The sequence below is a fragment of the Manis pentadactyla genome, chromosome 1 (assembly GCF_030020395.1).
Source record: "Manis pentadactyla isolate mManPen7 chromosome 1, mManPen7.hap1, whole genome shotgun sequence".
NCBI classification, from domain to species: Eukaryota; Metazoa; Chordata; class Mammalia; order Pholidota; family Manidae; genus Manis; species Manis pentadactyla.
In genome coordinates, this window is record NC_080019.1 from 30,228,300 (window position 1) to 30,253,244 (window position 24,945).

General features: G+C 36.0%; 1 protein-coding gene across 14 annotated transcripts in view; it reads left to right on the plus strand.

Annotated features, from left to right (window-relative positions):
• The window catches only part of RAPGEF2 (Rap guanine nucleotide exchange factor 2), a 259,283-nt gene that overhangs the window by 230,089 nt on the left and 4,249 nt on the right, over window positions 1-24,945 (plus strand). For 6 of the 14 annotated variants that reach the window (XM_036887962.2, XM_036887963.2, XM_036887972.2 and 3 more), the window contains 16 exons: window positions 1,770-1,877; window positions 1,967-2,170; window positions 2,270-2,378; window positions 2,848-3,094; window positions 6,765-6,922; window positions 7,539-7,779; window positions 9,582-9,965; window positions 10,851-11,062; window positions 11,150-11,273; window positions 11,863-11,886; window positions 12,883-13,106; window positions 14,561-14,755; window positions 20,686-20,838; window positions 21,562-21,684; window positions 22,878-23,097; window positions 23,668-24,227. In XM_036887962.2, coding sequence (XP_036743857.2) covers window positions 1,770-1,877; window positions 1,967-2,170; window positions 2,270-2,378; window positions 2,848-3,094; window positions 6,765-6,922; window positions 7,539-7,779; window positions 9,582-9,965; window positions 10,851-11,062; window positions 11,150-11,273; window positions 11,863-11,886; window positions 12,883-13,106; window positions 14,561-14,755; window positions 20,686-20,838; window positions 21,562-21,684; window positions 22,878-23,097; window positions 23,668-24,227 — 3,286 coding nt within the window. The remainder of the gene's footprint in view (window positions 1-1,769; window positions 1,878-1,966; window positions 2,171-2,269; window positions 2,379-2,847; window positions 3,095-6,764; window positions 6,923-7,538; window positions 7,780-9,581; window positions 9,966-10,850; window positions 11,063-11,149; window positions 11,274-11,862; window positions 11,887-12,882; window positions 13,107-14,560; window positions 14,756-20,685; window positions 20,839-21,561; window positions 21,685-22,877; window positions 23,098-23,667; window positions 24,228-24,945) is intronic. The other 8 variants (XM_036887969.2, XM_036887970.2, XM_036887978.2 and 5 more) reach the window with 4 other exon arrangements.

The window sequence follows — 24,945 nt, forward strand, 5'->3', positions numbered from 1 at the left end:
ATTGCCTCAGCCATTTACCCTATGTGCCATCTGACCCTCCTGACACTCATTTATTTGCTTGTAAAATGAATAGTCAGTGTCCTTGTAGGGTTGTTGTAAAGATGAAAAATAGGAGTAAAGTTCCTCATGTAGTGCTTGGCTCACAGAAAGCACTTAATACATCTTAAAGCACCTCTGTTGGTGTGGTGGTTGGTTGTATTGAGTTTATGATTTATGAATCTCTTTTTTCTACTCTGTAATATGGCTAGTGGACTTGTAACTTGGCTTCTCAGCTACAAAATTTTAATTTTATGGAAAGGTTAGATTTTAGATATAGTTTCAAGTGAGGTGATCTTCTAGGATTCCTAAGTTCGAAAAATGGGCAGCAGTGACAAATGACAGTAATGACAAAAAGTTACTATAAATATGAAGACTCCTGAGTGATTTTTCAGGTTATATACCATGATTTTTCACAGTATATTAAGTATAGTTAAAAATTATATACTGTCACCACTGTTTCCATACCACTGCAATGGCATGCTTAATTTTCTCACTTTAAGAGGTAAGTTAATGTTTGAGAACAATTACACAGAAAAAGTTATATCTTATTGAAAATTTAGAAAAGTAAACTCATATAAAATAAGTACTTTTATTTTTGAAGTTGCAGTTATACTCACTTTATTTAGTAAACTTTTATTGAGAATTTATTCTGTCCCAATCATTGTTATAAGAATTAAGGATGCCTTTAGAACATAACAGATAAAATGCCCACATGGAACTTATAATGAATGTCACACAATTCTTGCTGGGTACCACACAAATATCCCATAATTGTGAGTTTGTATATTGGTCTATATAAAGGTATAAGGCTCTGTGAAAATACCTGTGCAGGATAAGAAAAAGGCTGCTCATTTTTCCTGAAGAACTGTAGGTGTTAAAAAATCTAAATATTGTGAAGTATAACAACGAAGCAAAACTGAAGGAACAAAACAGCAGCAGACTCACAGACTCCAAGAAGGGACTAGCGGTTACCAAAGGGGATGGGTAAGGGAGGGTAGGCCAGGAGGGAGGGAGGGAGAAGGGGATTGAGGGGTATTATGATTGGCATACATGGTGTGGGGGGATCATGGGGAAGACAGTGTAGCACAGAGAAGGCAAATAGTGACTCTGTGGCATCTTACTACACTGATGGACAGTAACTGCAATGGCGTTTGGGGGTAACTCGATAATATGGGTGAATGTAGTAACCACATTGTTTTTCATGTGAAACCTTCAAAGTAGTATATATAAATAATATACCTTAATTTAAAAAATCTAAAGATTAGTGTTTCAAAAACAGGTAACTCATAATATTGCCCAGCTAGCTCCTTCTTTTACAACTTGTTCCCTTGTAGATCTTCATGGGCTCAGTGCTATTCATTCCTTTTGTCTATCCTGCCCTCTACCCTTTTATTTTAGTCTTTTTGTATTAATTTGTTTTGGTTTTATTTTAGCTTTGTTTTTATTTGATCTGTTTCAAATACATTTTGAGTAAGCAAGATGGAAGTTAATTACCATCCTTCAGATTCAAGACCCTTGACAAAACAAAGTCAAGTCTATATTCAACATACTTTTTCAGAAGGTCATTTTCTTATGAATAACATCCTTCTTGAGAGTTTTGTTGTTGTTAGTTTATTTTTTTTGTTTGTTGTTAATAGATAAATTATTTGTTAGATCTGTTTTTTGAAATAAGTTTCATTGCAAATTTTTAGCACTAAAAAGAAAACTCACTGAAAATAATTATTTTTCAGGTTACACGGGTAGTATTATTGTGGGTGAATAATCACTTCAATGACTTTGAAGGAGATCCTGCAATGACTCGCTTTCTAGAAGAATTTGAAAATAATCTGGAAAGAGAGGTAATATTTATGGTTTTTAAAAAACCTTTGTCTTTAAGTTCATTTATATTCAGCCTGTCTTTGAAACCTCTCTTTCTGAACTCTTACAGAAAATGGGTGGACATCTAAGGCTGTTAAATATTGCATGTGCAGCTAAAGCAAAAAGAAGATTGATGACATTAACAAAACCATCCCGAGAAGCTCCTTTGCCTTTTATTTTACTTGGAGGCTCAGAGAAGGGATTTGGAATCTTTGTTGACAGTGTAGATTCAGGTAGCAAAGCAACTGAAGCAGGCTTGAAACGAGGGGATCAGGTATGATATGTCTAAATCTGTACTTAATGATGAATATTGGTGTCTTCTTCTCTTCAGTCAATTGGGATACTGAAATATATCTAACAATTTTATTTTTAGATATTAGAAGTAAATGGTCAAAACTTTGAAAATATTCAGCTTTCAAAAGCCATGGAAATTCTTAGAAATAACACACATTTATCTATCACTGTGAAAACCAATTTATTTGGTAAGTATTTTTGCATACTTTTTCTCCTTTTGGTCTTTTTTTTTTCAGTTAGGTTTTTATAATGAAAAAGTAATTATTGTAAGTAATATTTCAAACATCATAACATATTTTAAGTGCACAGATATAGAATTAATTATATAAGTACGTCATTAGATCTAAATCAAAATCTAAGGACTTAAGGACCATAAAAACAATTTTTTTATCAATGTTCTTATTGATAAACATTTAAAATACTTTTAAATTAAAGGTTGTGCTACTCAATTTTAGCTTGTTCTGAGCGGAAGTGATAGAGCAACATACAAAGCAGATTCTTGGTGTCATTCATTCATCGGAGCAGTGTTTTACTACAGGATTACAGTTTTGATAGCTTACTTACATCTGTGCTTCTCAGTTTCCAAGTTCTACAACTGCTTTTGAATTGTTCAGATTTCTTATAGTGGCCATTTTGTGGTGTTTATTTCCATTTTAGTATTTAAAGAACTTCTAACAAGATTGTCAGAAGAGAAAAGAAATGGTGCCCCTCACCTTCCTAAAATTGGAGACATCAAAAAGGCTAGTCGCTACTCCATTCCAGATCTTGCTGTAGATGTAGAACAGGTGATAGGACTTGAAAAAGTAAATAAAAAAAGTAAAGCTAACACCGTTGGAGGAAGGAACAAGCTAAAAAAGATACTCGACAAGACTCGGATCAGTATCTTGCCACAGAAACCCTATAAGTAAGTGTCCGTATGAATTTTCTGTGCATTATTTTATTGTGTTAAAATGATATGCAAAGGTAGTGAGTGATACATGCACATGATATATGCACATGCACATGGTATATGACATTTGCACATGAATCTGAACTATGTTAAGCTTTTATAGCTGAGCTATCTTATTGCCATATTAAACAACCGCGTTTATTTTAGTCCCATTTTTGCCACTTACTTGCTCATCCCAATATTCATTAGAACTAGGTTAGTACTTCCTCATTTGAGCTTTTTTTTTTTCCTTATTTAGACTTATAAAAAATTTAAAAATGCATGTTTGCTCCTGACTCCCTATGATTTTTTAGTTCTTTTTCTATTTCTTTGTTTCTGGATATCTTCTCTATAGTCAGCCTCTGCTCTCTGCCAACCAAATCATCTCTCCTCCAGCTGCTGCTGTTCATCCTTGCCATTCTCCTCTCCCTTCTGTTTTCAGTTATTTAACTGTTGCCAAGATATCACCAAGCAGAGAACTTCTGTTCCTCCTTCCCAGTGGGATTGATAGTCACAATGTCAGGTGTTTTTTGTATTCTTGAGTCTCTTCTTGACTGTTTATTAATGCCAGGAGCTCAGACTAGACAAGTTGTAGGCATCACACTTTTTTAGCTTTGCTTGTTTGCTTGGTTACTCATTTTAGCTCCTTCTGAGTCTAGGGATGTTTTACAAAACTCAATTACTGTCAGCCAAAAAATTTTTTAATGTTAAATGACATGGGTACACCAAACTCTTTATTATATATATATTCCTCAGACTACAGTGGTATAAGAGAGAACTTGAAAAATACTGGTTATTTTCTTTTTTTTGATAATGGGTTTTACAGAGGAACAGCGGATAAAGACATTCAGGACTATGTAGAGCACTTCTTACTTTAAATTCCATTTCAGATAAACTTTTTATCCACAGAGAGATATGGCTTAGAATATACTATTGATGGACTAAGTGGCAAACTTGTGTTGTCCCCATTGAACTATAAAGATTGGTGGTTTTGTATCAGCTAAAAAAGATTTACATCTAAAGCAGAGTCCTAAGAATAAGCAATGAGTATGATGGCTTTATTTATACACTTGAGAGTATGTTTCTATTGAGTAAGTTTTGAAGAGACAATGGATTGGGCCTGCTGGCATTATAGAAAGTAGGAATTGATTTTTAAAGTGACCATTCTTGAAAAACTTACTTTTAAATGGATAAAAAAATTAATTACTTAAATGTAGAATTATTAGCAGCACAGTAACAAAAACAAGATAATAGAGTCTTGTTTGACCATGAGTTAAATATGAAAAAAAAATCAAACTAAAGTCAGCGTGACCCTGGCGAATATTAACAGAAATGTGATATACAAGAACTGGGATGTAATCCATCCAGTATACAGGTTGTTGGCAAGGAACACATGATGATAATACTACGTGTTATTTTGTTCTGTGGGTATTTAGAAAGATAATCAAAAGCTAAAGAAGGGTAAAGATAAAAGATAATAAGATGTGTTGCTTTTAAAACACGAAGGAAACATCTCAATCTGTATTTAAGAAGGTGTATGACTCATTTATTATGAAAATTATTTGAAATAATTCATATATGTAAAATAATTGAAATGAAAAAAATTATATTAAAAGAAGGCTCTCAGTAAGCCATAAAATCTACAATATTGGTTTGATAGACCTGATTTAACACTAGTTACTCCTTAAACTTTTCTCTCCTAGAAATCAGTGTGTGTTTACACTGGTTTTTTTTTGTTTGCTTTTTTTTTTGACAAAGCCAGTGAACTAGCCAATCAGATAAATTTTCTAGGTATACTGGGTTTTTTCGTTTCTTTCTCTATCTCAAACATTATGAGTATTGCAGAAGCTTAAGACTGGATGATGGCAAACTGGCAAGGATAGACATGGTAGGGTATAGAGTGATACCAATAGTGGGGGAAGAAAAAGGTGAGGCCAGGAGGACTGTAGAATTCGGTTAAGTGGTTGTCAGGGAAGTAAAGATTGATGAATCTGGATTAAAGAGGAAATAAGTCAACAGACTATAAAATCAATGAAGGCCAAAAAGCAGTTTCAGTAACAATGGTCATACAATAAGATGTGCTCAGAGATGGACATTTCTGAATTAAGTCTTGAATATAAAGCACAGTTGATCCTTGAACAACATGGCTTGAACTGTGTGTTTCCACTTATATGTAGATATTTTTTGATAACTATATTGTGAAATTTTTTGAAGATTTTCAACAATTCAAAAAAAATTTTTCTCTAACTTAAAGAATATAGTATATAATACGTATAACATACACCATATATTAATTGACTCTGTATATTATCTGTAAGGCTTCTGTTAAGCAGTAGTCTATTAATAGTTAAGTTTTGGGGTAGTCAGAAGTTTTACACGGATTTTCAGCTACATGGGGTCAGTGCCCCTGCTCCCATTGTTGTTCAAGGATCATTTATAGTTTCAATCCAGGAGTATCCCCATGTGTGCATAAAGAGAAATATAGGCAAAAGTAGAGTGCAAATAATGTTAGGTGTTAGAATGTTGCTGAGGAACGTTTCTTAAGGTGGCAGCTCTTTTCAGGTGTGCCTGGAGTTACACTTGTGTTCATAGCTATGTGTGTCAGGAGTGGCCCAGTCAGGTCTTTTTCAGTCTGTGACCACAGTAATTGTCTCATTTAATTATTACATCTAATGTTTTTGGTAAAGATGGGTTAATATGGTTGAAAAATAAAATTTTGTTAATAATGTGAAGAGTTTCATGCTTCACAGAACATTAGTACTTTTTGTCTTTATGTGCATGCCTGTATGCACCTAAATGGATATTTAATTTTGTCATGGACTTACCTATGAATTTGGAAAAATAACACTAAAATCATCTTTAAAAGAAGTTCTTCTCCTTATTTACCTCTATCATTTCCCTAAAAGAGAAAGTATGCTACTAGGTTATTGTTTTTGGCACAGCTATAAAAACATTGGGTATTTTGAGAATACAGCAGTATTTCTCTGGGAACTTAAATGTATAACTAGAAATTTTGAGTAGTGAATTAAAAGTAGAAGTGAGTCATTGGATTTCCATTACCTCTGATAACTAAGGCTGTCACCATGCACTACTGCTTTTTTATGCTCTGTATAGTTAAGAAATAATGTCTGTGTCTGAGTTTCTTTACATATGACTCCAAAGTGATCTCATTTATTTATCTGAAATACTGGAGAACAAAATTGGGACAGTTTACATATTTTTTCTCTATTCATATTACTAAATTTCTTCATTCTTCAAGATCAGATTACAAAACAATCTATCATTCTGATGCAGAAGTCATCAGCTGAGTGAGACCAAATGCATTCTTTCTAATGTGCTTTTTCATAAATATATTTGTGAGTAACTAGAGCTTATCTTTTCTGAGAAACTACTAATAGTGCTGATTTGTTTAGTTAAAAAGACATGTTTTAGAGAAACATACTTTACACTTAAGGAACAGCAAAATGAGTTGGATATACTTAGGCAGTAGTTGCTTTGCAATTTTTCAACAATTTATTAATATCTTTACATTAACTGAAAATTAAATGAAATATGTTTTATTTATGGTCTGTGTTTATTATGTATTGATGAGTTACAACTTTTTAACTTGCTGATCATTTATTTTCTAATTTTTCTCTTTGTTCAGTGATATTGGGATTGGTCAGTCTCAAGATGACAGTATAGTAGGATTAAGGCAGACAAAGCACATCCCAACTGCACTTCCTGTCAGTGGGACCTTATCGTCCAGTAATCCTGATTTACTGCAGTCACATCATCGGATTTTAGACTTCAGTACTACTCCTGGTGAGCACACCCATACTGCTTTTTTTTTTTTGTAGTAATCTCTTTATTTCTAACACGATGGTAATATATATTTATCTCTCTTGGTTTGGCATGATTTATATCTGAGGCTAAAGGGATGAATTTTAAATTTCAAATAGTCGAAATTAAGTCTTTTTTATTCTTCAGAGTATTTTGATACAACCATGAGCAAATTAATCTCTGAATTTGTTTTTTTCTATAATAAAATGAAGGTAACACATACCATGCAGGTATCACTAGGTCATACTAAGAGTAAGAGGCATATTTTAGTTCAGCTTAATGGGCTTTTCAATATAATAATGATAAACTTCAGATTTAAGTTTTTCCTATTTTGTTATCAACCTGATGATCCTGTGTGCTGCTGTTCTGTACTGATGTGTTTGTATTTGTATATCATTCGATTATCTTTGGGGAAATGTGTTCATGGAGCACCTCAGTATGCTGACTAACTGAATCTTTGCAGAAGAGCTACAGTAAGAGAGAGATGGAAGATTAGCATTATCTTTTCTAAGGAGGATTTTTTTCAGATTACTTCACTTAAATGTATTACCATATACTAAAATCCTTTCGACTTACACATGGCTTTTCTCTTCCCCAGAGTTGCCAGATCAAGTGTTAAGGGTTTTTAAGGCTGATCAGCAAAGTCGATACATCATGATCAGTAAGGACACCACAGCGAAGGAAGTTGTCATTCAGGCCATCAGAGAGTTTGCTGTGACAGCCAGCCCTGATCAGTATTCACTGTGTGAGGTCTCCGTCACACCTGAGGGGGTAATCAAACAAAGAAGACTTCCAGACCAGCTCTCCAAACTTGCTGATAGAATACAACTGAGCGGAAGGTATATAATATCTATCTGTGGATTTCTTTGCCACCTCTCAAACCCACACCATAGTCTAGGAGATGAACACTTTCCAAGGGTTTTTACAATGATAAGTACCCGTGCAAATTAAGAAATATTTTCCCATTCATGAGAATTGGTGTATCAAAGTAAATGCACACAGATTGTTGACTCACAAGGATGAACTTTTTCAAAACCAGGGCACTGTGACCTGAGTGGTGTCACTGCCTATCAGCATGCAGGCAGTTACTGCTTACGCTCACCCTCTCAGACCCTGGGCTGGCAGAACGGTAGCGTAAGCCTGATGGAAAGCTCTTTACTCCCTGGGTATGTAAATTCACAAACACATTTTACTATGCCTATGGCATTTGCTCCTGCTGACCTAACTTTTCTAGGCACTTCATTTGTTTAGGTAGAGATATCTATGACAATGTAGTTGGCTAATGCTGCCTGTTACTCTATGTTAGACAATGAAAAACACCTCTTAACTCCAGAACCAAACTTTAGTTGCTTCAGAGCTTGGTCTCCTGCTCTGCTTACATCACACATTATGTGCTAGAAGAACGTCACATTATTGAACATTGAAAGAAGTAGTTAAGTTTTGGCTCTCATTTAATGACTAATCTGCACTGATTGAAAATGAAGTAGTTCCACAAATCATTTTTTTTTCCTCCCCATATGCAGTGTTTTGTTGTTTTGGCTTTCATGTTACATATATTATTTCATTCATAACTTGTTTTCCTACTGTCACCTATGACTTTCTGACCCTTCTTCACTTTTATTTCTAATTCTGAGGTGAGTTTTTCTCATTATCATTTGAATATACATTGATATATTTGTAACCCTGATGGAGTCTTGAAGTATAGATTCATGATTCACATTTAAGAAAATTATAGATGAATACATGTCATACAGGCTTCATGAGTAATCAAAACTGAGAGTGTTAAATCTGTGAGTGTTAAGGCCCTAAGGTATGTGTTTTCTGTCATGGTTGCTTTGGTAAAATATGCAAAGGCCAGTTTGGCACATCTCTTGTTATACACCCTATTTCTTCCTTTACGGTATTTAGCTTAGGGAGAGCATCTGTCTACAATATCAAATATATTACAGGGAATTGATTCTGTTTCAACAAGTTGCTTACAGAGATAAAGAAGCACTAACTCTGAGTTCTTACCTTTGCAGCTGGTATTGACTAGTCATTCATTAATCTTTGGAAACCTCCACTTCATCATTTGACAAATAGGACTAGTACCTGCCCCCACTTACTTGTAAGGTTTTGTGAAAATCAGGTATTTAAAAGTTAAAATCTCCTTTAGGATTGTTCTATTCATAGGATCAAATAGAAAGGGAATTGACTTACAGGTTTCTTTGGTATTTGAGTATAGTTAAGCTTATTGATCCAATCTGGACCCATCAATACTCTCTCTGGGAAGAGTGATGACCTGTGTCTGATCTTCCCTGCTTCCTTCCTTAGAGCATGTTTACTTGTTTAAACTGAAATTTTACATTTAGCTCTTTTGTTATTTTTAGCCCAAAATAATCTGGAAAGCAGGGAAGGACAGGGCAAAAGTGAATTACAACTGGCATATGGATTTCCTTGTGATTTCTTAGTCTCCAGTAACTTCTCAACTGAGATTCTCTTATTTAGTGACTGGGGCAGCTTCTTCATCCACTGTCTTCAGAAGAATTCTTCACCATTCAATTAAGTATTCTCACAAACATTCTCTAAAAAGTAGCATTATTCTTTCAAGCAGTGTTATGAGATTGCTGCTTAGGCTTTGAATTCTCTGTTTTTCATTCAGGTATTACTTGAAAAACAACATGGAAACGGAAACCCTTTGTTCAGATGAAGATGCTCAGGAGTTGTTGAGAGAAAGTCAAATTTCCCTACTGCAGCTCAGTACTGTTGAAGTTGCTACACAGCTCTCTATGAGAAATTTTGAACTTTTCCGCAATATTGAACCTACTGAATATATAGATGACTTATTTAAACTCAAATCAAAAACCAGCTGTGCCAACCTGAAGAAATTTGAAGAAGTAATTAACCAGGAAACATTTTGGGTAGCATCTGAAATTCTGAGAGAGACAAACCAGCTGAAGAGGATGAAGATCATTAAGCATTTCATCAAGATAGCATTACATTGTAGGGAATGCAAGAATTTTAACTCAATGTTTGCAATCATCAGGTAAAAGCGCATATTTGTCTTGAGGTGCAATTCAGTTTGCATATTAAAAATATATATCAATCCAGGAATACCATATAATTTGTGTAAGTGTAGTGGCTTTTAATTGAATCATATTGACAATTTTTTTTCTCTAAATCTTAACCTTACTCCTTAATTTAAAATCTCTTGTATGCTGATTAGAGCCTGGAAAATCTATATTCACCACTTTCTTAGCTCTGTGACTTCAGACAAATCATTTGAACTTCTCAGAACATCACTTTCTTTCTGTGTAAAAAAGCAGTGCCCCAAGGAACTATCACAAGTTGATTAAATGATATAATGTATGTGGAGTTCTGTCAACTAGCACAAAGCAGATGCCCACTAAATGTTATTTGTCTTTTAAGTGCTTCAAGATTGAAGCTGGAAGAAAATACAAACTGAAACAACAATATTGATGTTGATTATTTAAATCAGTCATTTTCTCTGTCTAGAAGTTTGGTCATGGTATCAACTATTATGGCTTTTATTACTGTAGAGTATTTAGCCAATCCGTTTTATCAAATGCCTGCTATGTTCCAAGCACTGCTCCATGTATAGAGGTGAAGCAATGAAATAATATCCTATGCTCGTGATACTTAACATTCTAGTTGTTTTTTTCACAATAAACAGACCAGTGGAGTATAAGAGGCAGAAGAGTAAAACCATTTGGCCCTGACCTTGTTTCCATCTTCAGTTCTCATTCCCAAGAATTACAGTATCTTATGAATCCTGTAAATTACTGTGAATATACAGCATATACACAGAGGTGTTATATGTTATTAAATAAGCAATACACTATTTTATTTCCTTCATTTCATTAGTATAAATCATCTAATTTTATACTACTTTTCTTTTTTTCCCTCTCAGTGGCCTAAACCTGGCACCAGTGGCAAGACTACGAACCACCTGGGAAAAACTTCCCAATAAATATGAAAAGCTGTTTCAAGATCTCCAAGACCTTTTCGATCCCTCTAGAAACATGGCAAAATATCGCAATGTCCTCAATAGTCAAAACCTACAACCTCCCATAATCCCTCTATTCCCAGTTATCAAGAAGGATCTCACATTCCTTCATGAAGGTAAATATAAAGTAGATTTCTGTCTTCACTGTGGAAGCACCGAATAAATGCCACATTATTTCCCTTTTCCGTCTTTGCCAATTATAGGAAATGACTCAAAAGTCGACGGACTGGTCAATTTTGAGAAGCTAAGGATGATTGCAAAAGAAATTCGTCATGTTGGCCGAATGGCTTCAGTTAACATGGACCCTGCTCTCATGTTCAGGACTCGGTTAGTGTCATCTTTAGTAGCATCTGTGGGATTAGAGAAGGTTGAGTTTAGAGCAGAACTTTGTAATATGAGAGAATTAAGAATATATATATTTGTAGTATGGCAGAGATTTTTCTTAGGTTGTGCCGAGAATCTCCACTGATCTCTAATTTGGAATAAGTGTCTTATTCTATATGAAGTGCACTTTTACTGTCAATAAAAATGGTTTGTCCTTCAAACATTTTTCATTTAACACAAGGCACAACTATTCCTCTTCAGAACACTGACTTGTAGAGCTAAAGTATGACCTAAAATAGGTAAATAACCCAAACAGTATATTCTCAATACCCACACAGTGGATTTAGCTGTGAGTGTAGTAAAAATTGGTAAATCCAGTGAAGGAAAGAATAGGAGTTCTTAGAAAAATTTACATATATTTCTTTTGAGCCAAGAAAATACTGCTGGTAAACTGTGTGTAAGGTAATTGTGCAGTTTAATGTTTGTGGGCTTCTAGTACTGCTTATTCAGAAGTCCAGTCCTTTCTTTCTGAGCTTGTGATCTTTCTATCTTTCTACACCCATGCTTCAATCTCCATGGCTCTCACTTACAGGAAGAAGAAATGGAGGAGTCTGGGGTAAGTGGTGGAGACCTTCCATACCCATTCAGTTCTTAATCTGCCCATTGCATTGTTTTCTTACCTGCTCTATTTCCTGATGCTTTGCATTTTTGCATTTTTTCTTAACCCTCTTGCTCTAGCAGAATTTCATTTGGCAAAGTGACTTCAAGCTTAATCAGTTGGGGCTTTTGCTTTTGAGGTCATGATCCATGAGAGCTGTGAAATGATTGATGAATATTCTGGGGAACTGTAGGCTGGGCATACTTCTGAGCTGTCAGAAAGATTTTATTCTAGTATAACTTGAATGGCAAAAGCCTAAAGTGGGGGTCAGGGGAGGAAGGCTGTTAGAAGGGAAAATTGTGCAATTTAAATACTGTTGCACAGATACCTGAGCAGTGAATACATGTAATATAAAAGGTGCCCCTAGGTGTTTAAACTAAATTTTTTACAGCTCAACTAACTACTATTTTCATTCTATAAACCAATTCTTTTTAAAAATAATTCTTAACAATTCATTTGCCAGTTTCTATACAAACATGTTTATATTTGCATGAGCATTTTATTAACAGATTGACCATATTAGTTTAAAACTCACTACGTTTAACCCAAGGAATAAGAAAATAACTCTGAACATTGTAGCTAATTTTATTTAAATCTATGTAAAACATCCTCTTTAGGAGAAGTAAATTTAATGTAAAGCTTAGTGATTTTAATTGTGTATTCTTGTATGAGCTTTTATATACAATCATTATCTCCAGGTTTTCATGAGAGAACTGCCTTGAATGCTCTATAGATGTGGAAAGTAGAATTTCCTAGTTGGCACAGAACAGGTGCCAAATATGTGTGTGATTTTTTTTTTAACTAAAAATCTACATTTTTCTATATTGTAACAAGTTTACTTATCAGAATGAGGCATATGACCTTTTGAACAGAGTATTTATGTAGGTCTTGGCCCATCCCAGACAGACAGGAGGCCCAAGCTAGAGCGAGCTGCGCGTCCCTTTCATCCTGCAGGTCCCTCAGCCAGGGCAGTGCAAACGCAGCAGTGCTGGATGTTGCTCAGACCGGTGGTCATAAAAAGCGGGTACGTCGTAGTTCCTTTCTCAATGCCAAAAAGCTTTATGAGGATGCCCAGATGGCTCGAAAAGTGAAGCAATACCTGTCCAATCTGGAGCTAGAAATGGATGAGGAGAGTCTTCAGACATTATCACTGCAGTGTGAGCCAGCAACCAACACATGTGAGTTTTCCCTTTAAGTGGCTTTAGACTCTATCTGGAATGCAGATTTGAATCGTGTGCAGTGTTATGGGTGGTGACGGAACAGGGCTCAGTTCAGACGGCAAGAGGCACCCTGAGAGGAACTAGCCTTTCCCGTGAACGCCGCTGTTGAGAGCCCTGCAGTCCCGGCTGAGGCACAGCCCTGCGTCCAGCTTGTTAGTTAGGGAGGATGACGCCGTAGACTTACCTAGGGTGGCTGATGTTTTGGTTTCATTCTGATGTAGCCAGTATGCTGGCAAGGGACACACATGGGGGGATGTGTCTCCCATTTGCACCCCTCATTTTCTCATGTAGATACTCCATTCAGCAACCTGCAAGGGGGAGTGGCCTGCCGGGTCAGAGGAGCATAGAACTGGGTGTGCTGTGGGGGTCTGTAATACCCTTGGCACAGACAGTAACTACAGCACAGTGAACCACAGCTCTGCCCAATGTGTAGCTCCCCAGCCTTTAAAAATTTGGCCAGGGTAGAAATGAGACAGTTTTCTGTTTGTTTACATCTGTATTTCTAAGAGAGATTCATTTTCCTTTTAAGACACCTAGAGTCTTAAATGGGCAGGTTTGAAAGTACCTTTAATAGAAATGCTAGGTAGATGATTTGAAAAGTCTCAAGCTATTAGATTTCTCCAGGACACTGTAAAAGCACCATGTGTTCTGGTGAAGAGTTTATCCTCTGGGGTCAGACTGGTCTGAGATCAAATCCTGTTTGTTCCTGGTACCAGCAATGCTACCTTAGACAAGCTGTTTGAGCTCTCTATTCCTTAGCTTCCTTATATATAAAATGGAGGATGTATACTATATTGTATTAGAATATAATTGCATAATATGTACAGCATTTAATTGTCCTTTTAAATTGGTTTGCCTTCTGCCTGCCGTGGAATTATACACTCAATACATACTCAAGCAGTATTGGCTGCTATTAGCTAACATAAATAATTCTAACCCATAGGAGAGAGAATTTGATAGTAAAAGGTAGCAGTTAATAGATTTTATTAAAAACTAAGCTTGTATATGTCAAGGGATTTTGAAAACAATCTTAGAAAAATAATTCCTAACAATTTTCTTGTTGTAGCTCTTTTCATATATTTGTGCTTTTTATATACTTACATATATAACATTCTGAACTATCCACATTTTTCTATTTTTATTTTTAATGTAGTAGTTAATAGTATAATTATTATTTGAGAGACCCAGTTTCATAAAGAAAATAGCTTTGTCCTACCATGCCTTTAATATTTTATGTAACTAGAGTTCTCCCCTGCCCCCAGGTCTGTCCTTTGTATAGGCGACAGGACAAAAAAAGATACACATTTCAGTCTTCTAACTGCAGAAAATGCTCATATGTTCTAAAATTATCCTGTATGCAGCTACTAACATCTTAAATTTCTTGTTCCATTTTCAAACCAAACAATTATCAGTGCCTAAGAATCCTGGTGACAAAAAGCCTGTCAAATCTGAGACCTCCCCGGTGGCGCTGAGGGCAGGGCCGCAGCAGAAGGCCCAAGCCCAGCCCCAGCCCCCAGCTCACAGAGCCAACCAGGGACTGCAGGTGCCCGCCGTGTCCCTTTACCCTTCCCGGAAGAAAGTGCCTGTCAAGGATCTCCCTCCTTTTGGTAGGTGATGAAGTTCAGTCCCTTTTGCTGCTGTTCACTGTCATGTTTCATAGATTAGGAAAAAGCACAAATCTTGGATAACTTTGTCTAATATACTTGAGTCTTCCCTTATTGTTATCTCTCAATGTTAATATTACTGTTCCCTAAGTAACATAATTTTGCCAGTGGAAGCACTGTTTTTAACAGAATATCGCACTTCAATCCGCTTACTTGTCATGGTTGGCAGGGTTGGCAGGGCATGAATGGGGAAATTATGCTTTCATTTCATTTTTAACAAGTACAGAAGTTGCTTTGTCCATATACATTATTTAAACTAGTCTTGCCATATGATCGACAAATTGCTGGCATTTAGGCAGAATATTTTTAAGTGAAATGATTTGTCTAGAGATGAATTCTTATTTGTATTGAATTATTGATTCTCTAACTTGGGGGGAAGGGACAGGAGAAAATAGGTAATTCCTAAATGTTAGGGAGCCAAATCTTTCATATTAAGAGTATATATCTACTAGTTTAAGTCATATTATGTAAATGGTACAACAACAAAATTATTTTTCATAAAATGTACTGGATCTTCTTTCTTCATATATGTGACAGGAAACAATGTTAATAAAAGGAAAGAAATTTTTTAAAAAACTGGTAGCCAACAGCACAAAGAAAACAAAAAGGCTCAAAAACACATGGAGGCTTAACAACATGCTCCTAAATAATCAATGGATCAATGACCAAATTCAAACAGAGATCAAGCAGTATATGGAGACAAATGACAACAACAGCACAACAGCACAACTTCTGTGGGACGCAGGGAAGGCAGTTCTAAGAGGAAAATATATAGCATTCCAGGCCTATTTAAAGAAGAAAGAACAATCCCAAATGAATAGTCTAAAGTCACAATTATTGAAACTAGAAAAAGAACAGATTAGTCCCAAAGTCAGCAGAAGAAAGAGCATAATAAAGATCAGAGAAGAAATAAATAAAATTGAGAAGAATAAAAAAATAGAAAGAATCAGTGAAACCAAGAGCTGGTTCTTTGAGAAAATAAACAGAATAGATAAACCCCTAGCCAGACTTCTTAAGAGAAAAAGAGAATCTACACACATAAACAGAATCAGAAATGGGAAAGAAAAAATCATGATGGACAGGACAGCACAGAAATACAAAGAATTATTAGAGAATACTATGAAAATCTATATGCTGACAAGCTTTATAACGTAGAAGAAATGGACAACTTTCAAGAAAAATACAACCTTCCAAGCCTGACCAAGGAAGAAACAGAAACTCTAAACAGACCAATTACCAACAACAAAATTGAATTGGTAATCAAAAAACTACCCAAGAACAAAACCTCCAGACCAGATGTACTCACCACTGAATTTTATCAGACATTTAGAGAAGACATAATACCCATTCTCCTTAAAGTTTTCCAAAAAATAGAAGAGGAGAGAATACTTCCAGACTCATTCTATGAAGCCAGCATCACTCTAATACCAAAACCACGCAAAGATGCCACCAAAAAAGAAAATTACATACCAATATCCCTGATGAACATAGATGCAAAAGTACTCAACAAAATTTTAGCAAACCAAACAAAAATACATCAAGAGGATCATATACCATGATCAAATGGGATTCATCTCAGGGATGCAAGGATGGTACAACATTCAAGAATCCATCAACATTATCCACCACATCAACAAAAAGAAGGACAAAAACCACATGATCATCTCCATAGATGCTGAAAAAGCATTCAACAAAATTAAACATCCATTCATGATAAAAACTCTCAACAAAATGGGTATAGAGGGCAAGTACCTCAACATAATAAAGGCAAAATATGACAGACCCACAGCCAACATCATACTTAACAGCGAGAAGCTGAAAGCTTTTCACATAAGATCGGGAACAAGACAGGAATGCCCAGTCTCCCCACTTTTATTCAACATAGTACTGGAGGTCCTAGCCACTGCAATCAGACAAAACAGAAATAAAAGGCATCCAGATTGGTAAGGAAGAAGTCACTATTTGCAGATGACATGATATTGTACATAAAAAACCCTAAAGAATCCACTCCAAAACTACTAGAACAAATATCTGAATTCAGCAAAGTTGCATGATACAAAATTAATACACAGAAATCTGTTCCATTCCTATACACTAACAATGAACTAGCAGAAAGAGAAATCAGGAAAACAATTCCATTCACAATTGCCTCAAAAAGAATAAAATACCTAGGAATAAACCTAACCAAGGAAGTGAAAGACCTATACCCTGAAAACTATAAGATACTCTTAAGAGAAATTAAAGAGGACACTAACAAATGGAAACTCATCCCATGCACTTGGATAGGAAGAATTAATATTGTCAAAATGGCCATCCTGCCTAAAGCAATCTACAGATTCAATGCAATCCCTATTAAAATAACAACAGCATTCTTCAACAAACTAGAACAAATAGTTTTAAAATTCATATGGAACCACAAAAGACCCCAAATAGCCAAAGATACCCTGAGAAGGAAGAATAAAGCAGGGGAGATCTCGCTTCCCAACTTCAGGCTCTACTACAAAGCCACAGTAATCGAGACAGTTTGGTACTGGCACAAGAACAGACCCACAGACCAGTGGAACAGAATAGAGAGTCCAGATATTAACCCAAACATATATGATCAATTAATATACGATAAAGGAGCCATGGATATACAATGGGGAAATCACAGCCTCTTCAACAGCTGGTGTTGGCAAAACTGGACAGCTACATGTCAGACAATGAAACTGGATCATTGTCTAACCCCATACACAAAAGTATATTCAAAATGGATCAAAGACCTGAATGTAAGTCATGAAACCATAAAACTCTTAGGAAAAAACTTAGGCAAAAATTTCTTGGATATAAACATGAGCAACTTCTTCATGAACATAATCCTCCTGGGCAAGGGAAACAAAAGCAAAAATGAACAAGTGGGACAATATCAAGCTGAAAAGCTTCTGTACAGCAAAGGACACCATCAATAGAACAAAAAGGCATTCTACAGTATGGGAGAATATATTCATAAATGACATATCTGATAAAGGGTTGACATCCAAAACATATAAGGAACTCATGCACCTCAACAAACAAAAAGTAAATAATCCAATTAAAAAATGGGCAGAGGTTCTGAACAGACAGTTCTCCAAAGAAGAAATTCAAATAAACAAGCACATGAAGAGATGCTCCACCTCGCTAATCATCAGAGAAATGTAAATTAAAACCACAGTGAGATATCATCTCACACCAGTCAGGATGGCCACCATCCAAAAGACAGACAACAACAAATGTTGGCGAGGATGTGGAGAAAGGGAACCCTCCTACACTGCTGGTGGGAATGTAAATTAGTTCAGCCATTGTGGAAAATGTATGGAGGTTCCTCGAAAAACTCAAAATAGAAATACCATTTGACCCAGGAATTCCACTCCTAGTAATTTACTGTAAGAATGCACGTAGCCCAGTTTGAAAAAGATATATGCACCCCTGTGTTTATCGCAGCACGATTAACAATAGCTAAGAAATGGAATCAACCTAAGTGTCCATCAGTAGATGAATGGATAAAGATGTGGTACATATACACAATGGAATATTATTCATCCATAAGAAGAAAACAAATCCTACCATTTGCAACAACATGGATGGAGCTAGAGGGCATTATGCTCAGTGAAATAAGCCAGTCAAAGAAAGACAAGTATCAAATGATTTCACTCATCTGTGGAATATAAGAACAAAGCAAAAACTGAAGGAACAAAACAGCAGCAGAATCACAGAACCCAAGAAGGGACTAACAGTTATCAAAGGGAAAGGGACTGGGGAGGATGGGTGGGAAGGGAGGGATAAGGGGAAAAAAGGGGCATTATGCTTAGCACACATAATGTAGTGGGGTGTGGGCACGGGGAAGGCAGTACAACACAGAGAAGACAAACAGTGATTCTATAGCATCTTACTATACTAATGGACAGTGACTGTAATGGGGTATGTGGTGGGCACTTGATAAAGGAGGGGGTCTAGTAACCATAATGTTGCTCATGTAATTGTACATTAATAATACCAAAAAAATAAAATGGTAGCCAAGAGTTTGCTTTGATAAAATAGTGTATTAGTAACTAAGACAGCTCCTGCCCAATTACCACTTGTTTAATTACCACTCGTTTGTATGAGTTGGGCGAGAGAGTCTTATAGGAGATCCTTCATATACTCTGTCTTTGGCTCGTTCTTCCTGATCAGCAAGTGTCATATTGGATGAGTTTGGGGAAGAATGAGAAAAAAATACCTTTACCTGACCTTTTCCCTTTCAAATTAAAATTACATGTTTGTCTACTGTCTTACTAATATTCATGTATTCCTATATTACCTGCAGTCTGACTTCTGTTCCCTCTTATATATACACCAAACTTCTTATATGGAAGTTTACCAGTCTTATAGTTAAATATAGCCTATTAGCCCAAATGTCAGTGTGTCTGAGTATAAAGCTGTCCCCCACTTTCTCAGAGAGAATTCTCTCCAAATGTTTTTGGGCCTATTTGGATTTGTGAACTTCAGAAATGTGGATGAAATAATCATGTGTCTTCTTATGATAATTAGTTTAACATAAATAATTAAAGTAACATAATATAAAATATTAATTTAGAGATGTGGAGCCCCCTGTTCAACTCTAATTCATGAAATGATTTTGTTCTAAATGATTTTTGCCTTTTTTATATTAGTGTCTTTGTCATCACCAGAAACACTATGAAAGTGGAAGAGAGTTTTCTAAGGCATAGCATCTTCATGTCCATCTGTATTGTTTGAAAGATTGTACTTTTTGAATCAGTGTATGATGCTGACCTTGGAAATACTCTTCCAGATAAAACTGTTCATTCACATAGCTTTAGTGTAGCTAATATTTTCATGCATCCTGTATATATTATTGCCTTATGTAATTAATCCAAGTATGTAATTCATCCATGTAATTATTGCTTTAAAAGTGATTTTTGAAAGATTGTATTAAAATATCAAACACATGAAGTAAAATGAAGAATTAAATGTTAAATTAATACGTGAATTCTGTTAACTTAAAGAACATTAAAACTAGCATTGATTGAGGTAGTTTCAGGCTATAATGCCCTCCTGAATTTCTTTGTTGTTCAAAATAAGGTAATTCAGAATGTCTCATAATAATACTAGAGGCTTTATAAAATATTGTAATGTGAATCCCTCATTTCCAATAATAATTTTTTAGAGGAAAAAATCACCGTATCTTTCTCTTCTACCCTTATACTGCTTAATTCTGTGCTTGGTGCTGGATCACTGCCTTCCCTGGAAAACCTTCTCCTGGAGTTTCTGCAACAGGACATTTCCGTGGGTCTCCTTCTGCCTCCCCTTTTCTCTTTTTATCTGATCGAACAGTAACTGCGTGGAATTCCTTAGAGCTCTTTAATTCAGTTTTCTTGCTACTGCTTTTGACTCTTGGCTCTCTACTTATTCTCACTTTCCCTCCCTGAACAAACACAGCCAAGAACCCAAAAATACCTATTCCCAGCTCAAACTTGAGTCCTAATGATATTCTTAACTGTGTCATTTTCATCTTAAAATCAAATATTTTTCCAGTTGTCTTTCTTCTCTCTTCATTGTTGTCTAACGTATTGTAAAATAAAGATGGTGTTGAAGATTTAGAATCTAAAGTAAAATGCCAAAAGCAGTCTATTGCTAGTACTCTCGGAGAGATCAGCTAGAAACCAAACACTGAGTATCTGTGTCATCTTCTTTAAGCGTACGATTTGTATATACCATGACAAGGACAAAGGCCGTTGAGATTGTAAATAGGTTGAAACTAAATGTAATAGTAAATCTTAACAAAAAATTTTTTAGTTATTAATGTTATTTTTTTCTATCTTGAAAATGCATATTAAATTATTTTCTTTCTCTTATAGGCATAAACTCTCCACAGGCTTTAAAGAAAATTCTTTCTTTGTCTGAAGAAGGAAGTCTAGAACGCCACAAGAGGCAGGCAGAGGACACCATGCCAGACGCATCCTCACAGCTTCATTCTCCCCCCGCCTCTCCACAGGGTTCTCCGAGGAAAGGTGGGATGAAATCACTTTATGTTTTCCTTTATGGTGATTAATACAAGCAGCTGTAATAAATCCCAGAGTTACATATTACACCATTTTGATAATAGTCATTTAAAATGATTGAATATATAGCTCCTGATGGATTTGTTTCCTCACTGGGAGTTCTATGTTTCAGCTTATAAATTTGCAAGAACTATGCTTATAGTAATTAGTGTTAAACTTACAACTATATAATGCCTTTTAAAAAATAAAGTTTTTATTGATTGTATGTATATGTATTAATAATTCTTTTTGTACTGAGAGTTGTTCTAAGTAAGTATGATTATATGACATTAATTACATGGTCAAGGGCTTTAAAAATCCAAGAAAAACTAGTGTCTTCCTGATTTATTTTTTTCATTGTTTTAACACAGGTCTTGTTTAAGAGATGAAATTTTAGGCAAAGTCTCCTCCTTATGTTGATATTTTCTTATATTAATTTTCTGCTGCATAACCTTCCAGGTTTCCTTCTCCTCGTCCTCCTCTATTTGATAGGGTGTAAGCCAGCAATAGATGCTTAAAACAATTGTCCCCAGAAGAAGGCCAAAGAGATTAATAGTTAGATTTCACTGACACAGCAAATACCTCTTGTTTTACTTTTTAGATATTTCAGACATCTGTGCATTTTGTGTGGGTATCACTCTGCTGTCCTTGTTAAATGGATATATCTGAACCCTTTTCTCGTCCTGTTGTTAGGTGGCAGTGGCGATCAGCTGAGATCTTTTGGCTCCGGGCAGTTGGACTTAACCAGTTCCTCCTCTTCTCTTGGAAGTGAGAACAGTAACAAGAATAACAATGCACCATGGACCTATGGGATAGGTGGGGTTTATAGAACCAAAAACAGGGTGGGAAAGAGGAACCATCTCATGAGTTAAAGAAAATGGGAGAATTCCTCTAAATGTCAAGTGTTCCATCTGAGTGATTACTTTTCTAGAGGTGTTTTTTTGAACAGACTGTTCAGGGAAGACCTTAAATCTTATCTGTCCAAACTTGCAGTGTGGTCTATAAAAAGACATTTCATAGATTAACATATTAAATCTTATAAAGACCTGTGCAATCTTTAAAAAAATAAATCAGGAATTAACAATTTCCTGAAAGGATAGGGAAGTACTATTTAGAGAGTAAATTAGCAACATTTAGATGTTCTAGACTTAATTTTATTAGGTAAGTGGCACTGAAAAATTTGCATTACATACATATAATCATATAAAATCAGTATTTTAAGTAACACATGATCCTTAGTAATGTAAAAAAAAAGAGTGCTGAAAAAGATTTGAATTTGGTTCATTAAAAACATCAAGACAAGCCTCTCTTCTGACTTTCAAAATTATTTTAAGCAACAAAGAAGAGTTAAGAGTCCTTCAGACCAAAAAAGTGGACATCTGTTTAGACAAGGTGGTGGTGCAGGGAGAAAAATGGAGATTTTGCACATTATATCCTGCAAAACAATTGGCTTTTATATGATTTATCCAGTATATTATTAATGTTGAGAAAATAAATGGCAAAAATCCAGAGAGAGCTTCTTCAGGTTTAATTTCTTATTCTTGGATGTCCATGGAATTACAAGTATAACACAACTATTTCCCATTGAATTATTCTATGCCTTTAAACTCTAGAAGTTGAAAACAAGATTATGGACCTCTTTTGCAATTTGAAAAAAACATACTTTTAAATCTGATCATAGTTATTCTTCATAGTTCCTTTCACATAGATTGATAGTCGTGTAATTTCTACATAAGAGAGCTAATAGTTGAGTAATGCCATGATTTTCTGCATCATTTTCTGGTTTATAAACATTTCTTATCTCCTCTCTAAACTTTCATTAAGCACATTAGACTTCATTTGAATGAAAGTTTACCTTGGTCTCACCTAGTCTCCACAAATAAATGGTTTTTTCCCACTTCAGTGGTGATACCTTTTTCTACATTTTGTTTGTGCTTCTATTTGTTAGACTTCAGTTTTATGTTATAAACCTACAGAGTCTAATTAATATGGCTCTATTTCCCATACAGGTTATACTTTGGCGCCCAGTGGTACTGTGGATAATTTTTCAGATTCTGGTCACAGTGAAATCTCTTCACGATCCAGTATTTTCAGCAATTCTTCCTTTGACTCAGTCCCGCTGCACGAGGAGAGGCGCCAGAGGCATTCTGTCAGCGTCGTGGAGGCGAACCTAGGGGCGGGCAGGCTGGAGAGGCGGGCCGTGATTGAACCTGATCAGTACAGCTTGGGGTAGGCAGCTTTTCTTTAGTGTCTTTACATTCCTTCTTCCTTCTTTTAAAAATGAGTATTTACTTTTAGATGTACATTTCTATTTGTTTTATATAACACCAAAGAAATTTCCTCCCATCCAGCTCTAATTCTCACCATTTGTAGATTATGGAGTACCTTGCCATTTTTGTTGGGCAGCCTGCTTTTCAAGTCAGATTTATTCTTTAGTGGAACACAGTTTGTTCCTGTGCTGAAGGCAGAGGCTGACGTTAGACCATGTCCCAGTTCCCATATAGTAGCTACCTTTCTGAAATGATCAGGTCATACTGAGCCATCCTTACCCGGCAAGGAAAATGTTCCTTTATCATAAGCAAGTTGTTCTTCTCCCTCTGTGTTTCTTTTACAGTGATGACAAGGTGAGAGCACTGGACAATGCAGAACTGGCCTCTGTAATGCAAATCAGTAGTGCTCTCCTCCCCTTCCTGTGAAGAAAGGAAGTCACCTTTTTGGGGAAAAACATATTTGGTTTTATCATAGGTTTGTTAGTTAACAACCTTGCTATCCTTTTTCATTTTTTTTTTTACCATTCAGGTCCTATGCACCAATGTCTGAGAGTCGGGGCTTATATGCTACAGCTACAGTAATTTCTTCACCAAGCACAGAGGAACTTTCCCAGGACCAGGGGGATCGTGCTTCACTCGATGCTGCTGACAGCGGCCGTGGGAGCTGGACGTCGTGCTCCAGTGGTTCCCATGATAATATACAGACCATCCAGCACCAGAGAAGCTGGGAAACACTGCCATTTGGGCACACTCACTTTGATTATTCAGGGGACCCTGCAGGCCTTTGGGCCTCAAGCAGCCATATGGACCAAATCATGTTTTCTGATCATAGCACAAAGTATAACAGGCAGAATCAAAGTAGAGAGAGCCTTGAACAAGCCCAGTCCCGGGCAAGCTGGGCATCTTCCACAGGATACTGGGGAGAAGACTCGGAAGGTGACACAGGCACAATAAAGCGAAGGGGTGGGAAAGATGTTTCTGCTGAAGCTGAAGGCAGCAGCATAGCCTCGGGGACCCCGGAAGAAACCAGACCTGTCCCCGCACCTGCCCACGTGGCCGCGACATCCAGCACTGCAAAGGGACTTACTGGTAAGCTTATTGGAGAGCTCTGTTATGTCTGGGTGGTGGCCATAATCTACCTTATTTCAAAAAGTAAAATTACAGGCTTGTGGTTTGTTTTATCCCACCCATTGCTGTATAGGCCTGCCAAATTCATGGTGTGTTCCAGATTTTGAAATGAATTAGTGGTTAAGAGCCCAGGTTCTGAGGTCAGGTACATATAAACATATTCCAACGTAGGAAACATTCAATAAATCTTAGCTCTCAGGATCAGTTAAGTTGTCATGGATATTTTCTGATCTTTTAAGCTAAAATTATCAGATGCTCATCCTTTCTAGAGGAAGAATTTTTAAATAGAACTGGAATTTAAATGTTTTATTATTCTGTTTTGTTCTCTTGAATTGTATTTAGAACTTTACACTTTGCATATTTAAAAGCCTCCCATTGAGTTTTTGCCATGCAAATTATTTCTATGCTAAACCAACTCTGCACACTGTGGAACAAAGGGGACAGGGTGGTGCCGAGCAGTAACACAGAGCACAGGCAGTAGGCTTGAATCTCTCATGTGCTACTTTCCTAGCTTTGTGACATTGGGTAAGCTACTAAATTGTGCCAGTTTCCTCGTCTGTAGAATGATTTTCATGATTTCTCCTTATACAGTTGGGGTGAGGATTAAAGGAAGTCTATGAGGTCACTCAGAATGGTGCCTAGGTAATAATTCATTAGTACGTGAAAGAGGCTGTTTGCT